The 13,808-nt window shown below is 41.6% G+C and overlaps 1 protein-coding gene across 4 annotated transcripts in view; it reads right to left on the bottom strand.

The window, feature by feature from the left end:
• Positions 1 to 350: 350 nt before the first annotated feature.
• Positions 351 to 13,808, bottom strand: part of TXNDC16 (thioredoxin domain containing 16) — a 51,827-nt gene continuing 38,369 nt past the window's right edge. For 2 of the 4 annotated variants that reach the window (XM_042479863.1, XM_042479871.1), the window contains 5 exons: positions 10,302 to 10,386; positions 8,124 to 8,262; positions 7,238 to 7,398; positions 6,191 to 6,384; positions 351 to 4,479 (listed from right to left, as the gene is read on the bottom strand). In XM_042479863.1, coding sequence (XP_042335797.1) covers positions 4,178 to 4,479; positions 6,191 to 6,384; positions 7,238 to 7,398; positions 8,124 to 8,262; positions 10,302 to 10,386 — 881 coding nt within the window. In that variant the 3' untranslated portion in view covers positions 351 to 4,177. The remainder of the gene's footprint in view (positions 4,480 to 6,190; positions 6,385 to 7,237; positions 7,399 to 8,123; positions 8,263 to 10,301; positions 10,387 to 13,808) is intronic. The other 2 variants (XR_006105076.1, XR_006105075.1) reach the window with 2 other exon arrangements.

The raw sequence follows: 13,808 nt of genomic DNA on the forward strand, positions 1-13,808 counted from the left end.
GTAAAAAAGGTGCCAAACAAACTATCCCCAAATAGGTCTGAGCACCTGGAAAAGTTTCTTTTCCAGCACTGATTCACCATCCCACTGGTGTAGGAACAAATAAATGTTTATCAATTAATGTACAAACAGGGAATATAACCCTGACTGTATGGAACTAGCTCCCCATGAACTGACTGGTCTTGCTTCCCATAACAATGAGATCTCCATTAAGATGGTTTCATAAGTGCAAGCCAAAAATATTGGCTACAAGTCAACTGCTCACTTATCCAGTCTTGACTGCTTTTGGGGCAGAGAAATATCAACAGAGGCAAAACAGCTGGCTTGTGGAACAAACATTTGAGCTCTGTGAGTGATGATTTCCCATTTCTTTATATCAATTTTTTAAACAAGAAGAGTTAGTTAGGATCCAGTATGTAAGGAGATTTACACAAGCTAGTAAATACAGCAAGGGATCTAGTCTGACTTTTTACTTTAAGCAATCAACCCTAGCTATAGTCCTCCAACAGGGATGCAGATCCAGATCCTGGAGGAGTAGTATCACTAGCAGAGCTTGAGAATGTTTTGTTTTGGACTGCAGCTCCTAGAATCCCACCGCCAGTATTGGAAGCACGAATGGTTTATGTTCCCCACTGTTTTTTCCACAAAGGGGGAAAAAGAATGGAGGTGAATGTGACACTGAAGGGGCAGATGAACTTGAGAGAGCAGATGCCATGCAATTGCAACTGGGAACATAACTCAGGGCAAACATAGTTTTAACTTTGGTAGTTAAGTCCTTAGTCTGGTTGTCATAGGTGATTAGGAAGTCTGCACAGGTGAGTTAATAGGTTAATGGAAGAGGGATGGATCACTCCACTAGATCTCAACCAGTCAGTCTCTGTTGCAGCTCCATGCAGGTCACAGTGGAAAACCATTGTCTTAACCAACAGCACAGTAAGCAGGTAGGCTAGACCATCAGAGAAGGGCAACAAGGATGATCAGAAACAGGTATGGAGAACAAAACCTTTGAGGAAACATTAAAGGAAATGGGCATGTGAGCACGTCGCCTCTCTCCCCAAAACATGGCCATACAAATCCACCCTCCAGATTTCAACCATTTGAGATCACATTACTAATAACTGCACTTTACTTACATAAGTACACTCCAGTTTGCCTTCCGCTTTTGGGACAGCCCAAATCAGCTCGCTTATTTGCTTTTAAAAGTATAGAAAACCATTCTCATTGTAGTTAGAACATACCCAGTTTCAAAGACCTCAAAAATGCCCACTTCAAGAGAACTCTGCTGTTGTTGATGTGTGCTTTCAAGTCGTTTCCAACTTATGACAAAACTAAGGCAAGCCTATCACAGGGTTTTCTTGGCAAGATTTGTTCAGAAAGGGTTTTATCAGTGCTCCCCTCTGAGGCTAAGAGAATGAGACTTGCCTAAGGTCACCTAGTTTGTTTTCATAGATTATTTGAACCATGGTTTCCAGGGTCATAGTTCAACGCTCAAACTACTACACCAAGCTGTCTCCAATCTGTTTAAAAAGTGAACAGTTTCTCCTGGAGGCTTGCAGGGGCAGAAAAGGGGTGGTTTGAGGAACTTAAGAGAGGTCAGGGGCCACAAGAATAGCCTGGGAAACATGATTTGCCCACCCTGGGATTCAGATTTTATTATAACAAGTGGTATATAAATGACCTTGGGCAAGTCACACACTCTCAGCTTCAGGGGAAGGCAATGGCAAACCTCTGAACAAATCTTGCCAAGAAAATCCTGTGATAAAAACCCTTTAGGGTTGCCACAAATCAAAAATGACTTGAAGGCACACAGCAACAACAACAATGTAAGTAGAATGAATGCCTGTATGTAGGCTCCAGTGAAGCTGGAGAGGTTGATATTCAGCACTCACAATGGCCAAAGATGAAACAGTTCACTGCTCCCTGGTGAGGGAAGTGAATCACAGCAAAGCCATAATATAAAAATATGCTTCCAGCAACGCCAGATTTTAATATGATTTCCTCGCGGGGGCATTCGTCCTCTCTTGCCAAGAGCAATCTTTCTATTTTTATCTCAATTTATTTGGTTTGGCTTCCTGTTTCCACATTCACTTCTGAGAGTGTGAGTAGGAGAGTGAATCAGTTTTGAACAATTGTTGAGAGCCAAATTCTATCTCCAGATAAACTTGAGACCAGGACTTAAGAACAATCTCCTCATGAAATCATTGCGCTCAAAGGCAATCCAGATCATTGAGCTTTACATCCACAGTTATGTGGTAGTTGCACACCACCATTTGGCAACTGCAATATCTTACAATTCTCATGAGAGCCAACATTGTGTAGTGGTTGGAGTGTTGGACTATGACTCTGGAGAACAGGGTTCGAATCTCTGCTCAGCCATGAAGCTCACCGGATGATCCTGGGGAAGTCACACTCTGTCAGCATCTGAGGATGGCAATGGTAAACTCCTCCTGAGGAGACCTGCCAAAAAAACCTCTGTGATAGGTTCATCTTAAGGTCATCAAACAATCTGAAGGCACACAACAAACAACAATCTTCATTAGACAAATGCAATATTGTGAAACGAAACACACACTGTGCACCAATATGCACTTATCCAAAATGATGTACATAATAGGTGCACAATGTACATAAGAGGTGCAGAATGATGTATATAAACAGAGGCTGGATGGCCATCTGTAGGGGATGCTTTGTGATTTCCTGCATGGCAGGAGGTTGGACTGGATGGCCCTTGCGGTCTCTTCCAACTCTACGATTCTATGATTTATATGCAATGTGCTACCTTATGCAATGGCACCAAGCTTGAACTGAATAAGTTGGTGTTCCATATCCATGGATTTTTTTACCCACGGATTGAACTATCCATGACTTGAAAAGAGTTTTAAACAATTAAATTCCCAAAAGCAAACCTTGATTTTGCCATTTTATATAAGGGTCACTATTGACTATGCCACTGTATTTAATGGGACTTGAGCATCCACAGATTTTGATATTTATGGCAAGTCCTGGAATCAAATCCCAGCAGATACCAAGGACTCACTGTACAGTCATTCCGCATCAGAGAAAAATGTCCAGCCACTTAAGTAGAGGAATTTACACCTGGGTATGTCGCCAACAGGATGCCAGCCCATGTTAAAGGGCTTCACACATGTACCAAGAAGGAGTATTTTCATCTCCCAAAATAACATTTTGTGGCAGAATCTAAACAAAGCCTAACCTACCAGACAGGCATTCTGATATCTTATACTCTGGACAGTTGCAAAAATGGCTGGCATCCAGTTAGTGACCTACACACACAGAAGTTCTTTTTTTTAACTTGGCACACAGGGCCATTCTCTTACCCTTGGGCACCACCATAAGTGCTCCTGTGCCCAACCAGTGTCAAGCCCTGTGAAGGGCTGCTGCTGCTTACCAGAGGGAAGGGAAGGGGTGGGAGAAACACTAAAGATCAGGCTGATCTCAGCTCCTGGCGGGAAGGAAAAGGGCAGGTGCACTCTTATCATGTGAGTGCATCATCACTCCCCACTATTGCGCCGAGACCAGCTACTACTGTACAAGTCCTGAAAAGAGTACAAGTCCTCCAGTCTTATATGCATCTCTGATGGAGGGCACCACAGTTCAAGAAGGATATTAACAAGGTGGAACATAAGCCAAAGGTGGGTGTGATCAAGTGGATGAAAGGTCTGGAAACCAAGCCTTATGAGGAAGAATTTAGGGAGCTGGGTATGTTTAGCTTGGATAAGAGAAAATTGGGTGGTGATGTGATAGCCATGTTTAAATATCTGGAGGGAGGTCATGTAGAAGATGGAGCCAGCTTGGTTTCTGCTGCTCCAGAGACCAAGACACAGAGCAACAGATGCAAACTACAAAAAAGAGATTCCACCTCAACATTAGGAAGATATTTTTTGACTGTAAGAACTGTTTGACTGTGGAATAGGTTGCCTTGGAGTAAGGTGGACTTCCATTTTTGGAGGCCTTTAAACAGAATTTGGATGTCCATCTGTTGGGAGTGCTTTGACTGTCTATTCCTGTATGGCAGTCAGTTGGACCAGATGGCCCTTGTGGTCACTTCCAACTTCATGATTTTATGATCTCAGGCTCTGAAACATGGCCCAGCCCACACATAAACAGCCGTGGGGGAGTTGTAAAGGAGTACATATCTCCAGTGTGTTCCTAGGGAGCATCATAACTCCATGTGGCGCTTGGACTGCTTCTCTCGGGCTGCCAGGCGTGGAGCTGTCCCTCGCAAGTCTCCTCCAACCAGCAGCTCTTTTTCCCCTTCTGCCTCTTGGGCAGTTCCTTCTGTGGACTCTTTACTCACTGCTGCTCCAGCATTCTTGCCTCCCAGGGCTTCCACCTCCTCTTCTGGGCCATTATGTATACTCCCCCCACTGTAAATGGTAAATTCGGGCAGCGTAGGTGCCATCTTGCTCAGGAAGTCATAGGCGGGTAAGCGGGGCTTCCAGTCTTCATCAGACAACACAGCTGGGAATGAGGGAAAAGAAGAGTAGTCAATACACTGCTTATAATTGGGTCAATCGCTTCCCAAGGGTGGGAAAAGGCAGAGGAGCTCCTAGTCTGGAGGAAGGCAAAACAGGGGATGAAGAGTCAGGCTATGGGAATGGAATTAAAGTTAGCCCTCCGTATCCACAGATTCAAGCATCCACAGCTTGTATACAGATTCCAAAAAGAAAAACTTGATTTTGCCATTTTATATAAAAATGTATTGTAAATGTTTTTAATTTGCTATTTTTGGAAGCCACCTTGGGTCCCACTCTGGGAGAAAGTGGCATATAAATGAAAGGACACCATTTTGCTACACCATTATATATAACGGGAGTTGAGCATCCATGAGTGTTCTAGAAACAAATCCCAGTAGATACCAAGGGCCACAGGATGGATGGACTCCTGACAGCCCTGAGTTTCAATGGTGTCTTGCAGTATGTTATCTATCTATTCATTTATTTAATATCCTGGCTTTCCTCCTGTACAGAACCCAGGGCTGCTCACAATACAAGTTAAACCCCAATACAGTCAAAACAATAGATTAAAAAGTGATTAAATAAACAACCATATTAAAAGCATTTAATTTTTAAAAAAAAGTTTTTAAAAGGGAATTATGACATAATAAGGATGGCAACGGAAAGTTCAGTGCAAACCACAGGAAAAAAGATTCCACCCAAACACTAGGAAGAACTTCCTGAGGGCAAGAGCTGTTTGACAGTGGAAGAAACTCCCTCAGAGAGGAATGGAGTCTCCTTCTTTAGAGGTTTTTAAACAGAGGCTGGATGGCCATCTGTGGGGGTGCTTTGATTGTGTGTTCCTACACGGCAAAATGGGTTTGGACTTCATGTTTGCCATTGCCTTCCTCTGAAGTTGAGAGTATGCAGCTTCCCCAAGGTCACCTGGGGGGATACCACAGTCCAGCAAGGATTTCAGCTGAATAGTGCAAATATGGAATAAAACACAGGGGGTTGTACCAGATGGCCCTTGTGGTCTCTTACAACTCTATGATTTTATGAACACTTCCTTAACAGCACATTCACTTGACACCATTGATAGCATTCTTTCCACTGCTAGAGTCACCAATTACTGCAAACTATGTGCCAGTATGAATTGAGCAACAATGAGATTTCCCCCTTTGGTGATTACTTTTATTTTTTATTACCAGGAAAGTGTCCCTTCAGAAGTGGATGTGAAGTTAAAATTTCCCCTTGTGAGCGTAACTTCTTATAAAAAACCCTCTATAAGCTTGGTTCATAACCGGATGTAGAGAGCAATTTAAGAAAAACACAAGACCCTGCCAACTACACAAAGGCAGCCTGCAGAAATCCAAGATGTTTCATGTTTAGTTCTATTTGGATTGGTCCAGCTCAACTTTACCCTTTGAATTGCCAAACTACAGAACACAACAGGATGAAAAACCTAATTGTATCTTTCTACATCTCTGCACACTTAACTGCTCAGATTTCAAATTCTTGATCCAAGCTCAGACACCAGCAACAGAAAGGGATCGATCCAATAGGAAACCTCAGATATTACACTCAGCCCAACATGTCAATTGTGCAAAAGCAGTCTCCTGAAATCCAAGATATGTCATGTTTGTACTGGTCCAGCTCAACCTTACTCTTACGGTGTCACAGAGCACAAAAGAATGAGAGACCAAATACATCTTTGCATATTGCTTCATACTTACCACTTGGGATTTCTTGGCCAGACTTCAACTTCTTGATCCAAGTTTGGACATTAGCTTGAGAGAAGGATTGATCTGATGGAAAAGCAAACACCTCGGCCCCGGAATGGAGGCTGATCCAGAGGAGGAGTGGCAAAGGGGGAAGGGAGCTTCCGAAATAGGTTTTCAGAATGCCTCGGCCTACAGGTGTGTTCTTTCTGTGTTAAAAAGAGTGGGCGATTAATAGTATGTGAGAAGTTAGCTCTGACTATGGTGACACATACCTTAACTACATTCCGTTTGGACTATAAAGAAAACAAACAAAAACAAACAAATAAAAAAGACCATGGAAGAAATACATAAATTCAACCTAGACAATGAAGAAATTAAAACAGGTAGTGTTCCCACACCTTGGATCAAACACTGATCAGAAAAGAGACTGGAATCAAAAAATAGGAGAACTAGGAATGGGAAGGGCAGCTATGAAAGAACTAGATAAGATGCTAAAGGGCAAAGATATACAACTGAGCACAAAAGCCAGGCTCATACAAGCCATGGTATTCCCCATCACCATACTATATCATTTAATTCTATGACTATGGAATGCACCAAATTTAGCTGGATGGGATGGAACTCCATCAACCTCTTCAAGAAACTTGCCCAGATACAGACAGACATCTTCATTCTCAAGAAGTGTAAACAACAGGATGCCATTCTGAAAGGTCTGAGTGTGAAGAACCCACCACAGACTACATTTTTTAAACTGACTTTCTTTGGGAGTTGCTTTGAGTCCTGCTCTGGGAGAAAGCCAGTATATAAATAAAATCAATAAATATAAATAAATAAAATAAAATAATGAGAAAAAGATGGGACAAGAAAATAAGTAAGTAAGTAAGTAAGTCTCCTCTGGCTCTACCTGCCACTGACAATGTGGCTTTTATTCCATCAAACACAGCGGTCCCCAGCCACTACTGCAAGGATCAAATTCATTTTAGGATACCGCCTTCAAACTCACAAGTCTACACATTGCATCTCCATACAGAAGCCAAGAGGGACATCCCACATTCTTACAGGTTTAGCCAGCAGGCAATGAAGGTTGTGCTGGTCTCTTCTGCAGCCAAACGCCTCATTTCTCCTTCGTTCCTTTCACTCAGGGCCCCATCACTGAACAGAATGAGCAAAGGCTTCTCCAGCTGGAAGAACTCCGGCAGGTTTCCCACTGTGATTTCTGGCTGCAGCAGGAGAGGTGGGGAGGGAGGGAGAAAGAGAGGTGAAGAGGACAGCAGAAAAGGAGCAACCAACGTAAGCTATAAAAAATTAAAATAAGCCACCTTGGGTCCCAGCCTGGGAAGAAGGCAGCATATAAATAAAACATGTAAATAAATAAAATATCTGCTGGGGTTTGGTTCCAGGACCCCCCATGGATACCAAAATCCGTGGATGCTGAAGTCCCATTAAATACACTGGCATAGTAAAATGATGTCCCTTATATAAAATGGCAAAATCAAGGTTTGCTTTTTACAATTTATATTTTATGGAATATTTTCAAACTGTTGATGGTTGAATTCATGGATTAAGAATCTGTGGATACATAGGGCTAATTATTTGTTCTTGTTGTGTGCTTTCAAGTCATAACAAACTTCTTCTTGCTGTGTGCCTTCAAGTCGTTTTCAACTTATGGCAACCCTGGCTCAGTGCTAGAGAATTTTGGGAACTGTAGTTTGTTGTGGCCTCAGAGCTATCTAAGAGAGAAGGCTCAATGCCTCACAAAACTAAAGTTCTCAGAATTCCCTAGCATTGAGCCAAGGCAGGTAGTTTTCTCAAGACGGATTATTTTTGTCTATTTTGGCCCATAATCTCCCAAAAGTTAAGATTTCCAAGCTCTGTTTTTTCTCCCAGTTAGCTAGCCCCTGAGCTAATCCAACAAGCAAACTACAGAAGCAGAAATGGTACTCACAAACGTTTCCAGAAGCAAGTGGCGGATGGTTTTCACAATGTCCGAAGTACTGTAGTCAGAGAGGTGAACGATGCTCCTCTTCTGAGTTTCAGGCTTAGCAAACAGCAGCCCTGGAAGATGTACATTATATTTATGGGAGCTGGGGGGGAAATACAGGGGGGGAGGGACATAGATTTCAAAAATCCATCCAAATCACAGTTATCAGCAGGATTTTAAGAAGTCTTAGTTGCATCATTGCATACACTTGAATGAATTATTGATTAAATCTTCATACAATTGTAAATGAAAGGAATACTTTTGAAGTAAGAAAACACACAGACACACTGTATTTTTCTGGCATGCACATGCATCATAGTCAATGGCTATCAATAGCTTCCACACCAGTGGAGCCACAAATTTGCTCTAATTTTAGTTCAGACTTCAGGGGAGCTGAACCCTACATTAAGTGCTATGAATAACTCCATCAAAATTTGGACTGAAAGCCAAAGCAGATTCACTGCCCAATGGACATGGAAGCTACCAGCCACCAAACTACCAGACGGCACCATTTTAGAAATGTACTGTGTGGAGAAGGGAGATGGCATCCATCTGTGAAGATGGCACATATAACATATAACTGATGGAGTAAAAACAATTATACATGCATACAAATAAATCTGTTCCTGGGAGACTTTATTTCTGTATTTGTGTCTAGCCTGTGCACCCATATCCAATTTTGGGGCCCATGTTTTAAGCAGGATATAGACTAGCTTTTCTGGTGCCAATTTGTTGGTGACCATGCTGTCTGGGGATGGTGTAAGTTGTAAACCAGCACATCTGGATGACACATCTGGGGAAGGCTGATGAAACAAATCAGGGCAGCTGTGTCTTCCTTGTGTGGGTCTGTCTACCTGGAATGTGGTCTTCCTCATTTTCTACCACATTCCACTTTACTGAGCATTATTGTTTTTCCAGTGAATTACATGATTTCATGATATATCCAAAGTACAACAGCTTCGTTTTGGTCAGGTTCGCTTCACAGAGAGTGTTCAGGCCTGATTTGCTCTCAGACTCATCAATTTGTCTTTTCAGGAGTCAATGCGCCCCTAGAACTCTTCTCCAGCACCATGTTTCAAATGAGTTGATTTTATTCCTGTGAGATTTCTTCACTAACCAATTTTTAAAACCACACTTAGAAATTGGCAATACAGTGGCATGGACAAACCTGACTTTGCTCTTTAATTATATATATTTTGCACTTGAGGATCTTATCTCGTTCCTTCATAGCTGCCCTTCCAAAACCAAAATCTTCTTCTGATTATTTGACAACATTCTCCAATTTGCTTAATATCTGTTTCAATGCCTTCATTGCCAGCTTTAAAGTTATGAGAATCTTCTATGGACATTATTTCTACTTCCTTTATATTCAATTGTAACCTTTCTTTTACACTTTCTTCCTAATTTATGAGCCAGTTTAAAAGCGTTGTCCACAAACACACTTGACAAATACATACCGGCAATCACTGAGCAAACCAAATACTTGAAGGGATGCCATTTTGAGGATGAAGCAAGTTTGTTTTCTACTACTCCGGAGACTAGGACCTGGAGCAATGGATGCAAACTCCAGGAAGAGAGATTCCACCTAAACATCATCAAGAACTTCCTGACAATAAAAGCCTAATGTTTGAGTGGAATCTCTTTTCCTGTAGCTTTCATCCATTGCCCCAGGTCCTAGTCTCTGAAGCAGCAGAAAACAAGCTTGGTCCATCCTCAATATGATGTCTTTTCACATATTTAAACAGGGCTATCATATCACCTGTTCTCTTCTCCAGGCTGAACATTCCCAGCTCCCTAAGTCACTCCTCATAGGGCACGATTTCCAGAACCTTCACCATTTTACTAGCCCTCCCCTCAACACGCTCTAGTATGTCAACATCCTTTTTGAATTGTGGTGCCCAGAACTGGACACAGGATCCCAAGTGAGGCCTAACAAAAGCATAATTGAGTGGCACTATTGTTTCCCTCAATATAGACACTATACAGTACTCCTATTGATGCAGCCGAGAATCCCATTGGCTTTTTTAGCTACCATATCACACCCTCAAAAGTTCCTACTAAAATACATCAGGTGCTGCTAGATTCCTACTTCCTCCCTCCACCTCTCTTTGGAAATTCAAAAGAAGCAAGCAAACAACATACACAGGTGCAGCATCTTCTTCGTAGTAGATCGCAGTAGTGACATATCCCTCTAGTACTCTGGCAGCTTCAGTGAAGGCTTCTCTTGCTGGCAAAAAAGAAAAAAAAAAGCCAACATATTAAATACAATTGTCTCTCACTCCCCCCCACCCACCCCCCAAAATGTTTCAGACTTCTTGTCAGAATTGCTTAAGATTCTATTCTCAATTGCCTATGTAGGTGAATACATAAAGTAATAGAATAGTTACAAATCAAAAGGAATGAAAAGAGTTATACTGTAGGGGCTACAGTAAGGAAAGGATGATACCAGTACAGATTGAAAGATGAACTTTACTGTATTTAGAGTATGGGTGCATCTACATTGTAGAAATAATGCATTTTGATACTAGTTTAACTGTCATGGCTCCATCCTACAGAATTCTGGTAAAGGCACCAACACTCTTTGGCTCTGTAGAACTACAAATCCCATGATTCCATAGGATGGAGCTATAGCACTTAAAGTGATGGCAAACTGCATTATTTTGATAGTGTAGATGCACCCTACAACTACCAAAACAGACAGTATGATCACTGTTCAAAAAAGTACTTTTTATAAGTTATCAGCTAGACCAGCATATTTGAACGGAAGGCTCTACAGGACTGGGAATTATACACCATCAAGTGTCCTACAACTCAGAGATTTCTATTTGCATCAGACAATTAATGGGCCTTTTTGTGTGTTTGCAAATATTGCCAACTGTAAACTGTTAAGAAACATTTATAGGCCATGTGAACAGTCACAGTAAGAATGCCCATCTTTCAGGGATACTTTAGTGTGACTTCCTACCATGGCATGGAGGTAGGACTAGCTGGCCCTATGGAATTCTGTGATTCCAAAAACAATAATCTAGTAGCAGTGATGTGGCTCATGCCAACAGATTTTTACAACTACCCTGCATGGAGCAGACCAAAGCATTCAAAAACAAGTTCAGCATGAGCTTTATAGACTATATAGCAAAGTCTTCAACTGCATAGATCATGAAAAGCTATGGAATGCTCTCAAAGACATGGGAATGCCACCACATCTAATAGTCCTGATGAGAAATCTGTACTTAGGACAAGAGGCTAATGTAAGAACCGAATATGGAGAAACAGAATGGTTCCCAGTTGGCAAAGGGGTCAGCCAACACTGTATTTTATCACTCTGTCTGTTCAACTTGTATGCAGAAAATATCATAAGAAGATCAAGCTTGGACACAGAAGAAGGAGTGAAGATAGAAAGAAGGAATATCAATCATCTCTAAGATATGCAGATGATAGTGTACTACTAGCAGAAAATATTGCAGGCTTAGAACAACTACTAAGAAAGATCAAAGAAGAAAGTGCAAAGGCAGTTTTACTGCTCAGTATGAAGAAAACAAAAATAATGAACACGGAAGATCTACACAAATTCAACCTAGACAATGAGGAAATCAAAACAGTAAAAGAGATCCCATACCTTGGGTCAAACATTGGTCAGAATGAAGGCTGCTGTCAAGAAATCAGTAAAAGACTAGGAACGGGAAGGGCAGCTATGAAAGAACTAGAAAAGATCCTAAAATGGAAAGATATACAGCTGAGCACAAAAGTTAGAATTGTACAAGCCATTGTTTTCCCTATCACCATATACAGATGCTGAACAGTGAGGAAAGCTGATAAGGAAAATCAGTTCATTTGAAATGTTGTGCTGGAGAAGAGTGCTGAGGATACCATGGATAGCCAAAAAGACGAACAAATGGGACCATAGGCAGATCAAGCTGGAAATCTTCCTGGAAGCCAAGATGATAAAGCTGAGATTGTCCTACTTCAGACATATCATGAGAAGGCACAACTCACTAGAAAAGACAAAAATGCTAGGAAAGGTGGAGGGATGTAGAAAGAGAGGAAGCCCTCATGCCAGATGGATGGACTCTAATCAGGAGGTCACAGGCATGAATTCGCAGGACTTGAGCAGAAAAATGGAGGTTAGGAAGTCTTGGAGGTGGCTCATCCATGGGTCACCATGAGTTAGGATTGACTCGAGGGCAGTTTAAAAACAACAACAACAACAACACAGGCAAGGGTTTGATCCAAGATATGCCCAAATGAAATCAGAGCAATGAAACAGGCATCCAGCAAAAACCTCATAGTTCCGAAGAGGGACGTTGGGCACTTAAGAAAGAGGGTCCAGCAAGCGTGAGGATATCGGAGGGCAAGGCTGCATTTGTGAACCAGTCTCAGGCACACTCAGGCACAAAGCATTCATAAGACTCATCAGTGTGCAGAATGCCATGTACAGGATGACCTCTGTGTTTATGAATTCCCATTTGGGGAGGGGGCCAAAATGCAGCAGAACAGAACCAGCTTTACATGCAGAAAGACCCAAGGTGATGTCACCAATTAAAATAGACAATACTACCTTGGATGGACAAGTAATCTAGCCATGGTTTTACAGAACTGCAAAAAAAACAAAAAAACAAAAACAAAAACAAAAACAAAACCCAAAAACAAAAACAAAACCCAGGCCCTTTGTTCGTGTGTGAGAATGCAGTCAGCAGTATTTGCATTTTATCCCTCATCATTTGAAGTAACGGTGGAAGGAAGCTAGAGAGAAAAAGTGTACTCAGAAAAATAGTTAAAAATAAAAACATGTACAGAATACTGTACTAATGACAATCATTGCAGTCCAGTCTCCCCCCCCCCACACACACACACAAAATCCACAACTTTTTCTTCACTGAAAACAGAATATTTTGAGTAAAGATATTATTTTCTGTGCTCTACAGTGTTTTCTGCCCAGAAGATAATATCTCTGCACTGAAATATTTTATTAGGAAAATATGCTGTTTCTTGCTCAAAAATACCCCATGTTCACATTTTAAGCAAACTCTAAATAATCTTTAGAAACTGTGCCGTTTTCAAAGAGAGAGAGATTGTGTCTTCCTGCATGGCAAATGGGGTTGGATTGGATAGCCTTTGGGGTCTCTTTCAACTCCATGATTCTATGACTCAATGACTTTCTTGCACAGGAATTAAAATTGCTAAAATTATTTGTTGCTTCCTCTGAGAGCCAACATTTACATCCCTGGGGAAACATCACAAAAACTCTTCATCTACTAATTTCTGAGTCTCCAACAAGCAGAATTTTCTCTGCCTCTCCTCCCTCTATCCACTGGCTGCAGTCTCAGGGGCCGCTCTCCAAATGGACCCTTAATGCAGTTTTGCCACCCATTATCGTAAGAAATGAAAACAGATCTAGTGGTATTTATCTGATTGCCCTACTCCATTTACTGGAAAAATCAATTGGTTTGTCACTCTTTAGCAAAATTCAGAACTTGTCATGAAAACAACGCCTACCCTTCACACAACACACACACACACACACACACACACAAATTGCTCTCACTGCAATCTCAGACATGGTCCAGAACCAGAAGCTAATGCCATGAAATAGTGCCACAACACCCCCTACTGGCTTCATCTTCCTCTAAGGCTAGCAGGAAGGAGCTTCTA

This window comes from Sceloporus undulatus, chromosome 1 (genome assembly GCF_019175285.1).
Source record: "Sceloporus undulatus isolate JIND9_A2432 ecotype Alabama chromosome 1, SceUnd_v1.1, whole genome shotgun sequence".
NCBI lineage: Eukaryota > Metazoa > Chordata > Lepidosauria > Squamata > Phrynosomatidae > Sceloporus > Sceloporus undulatus.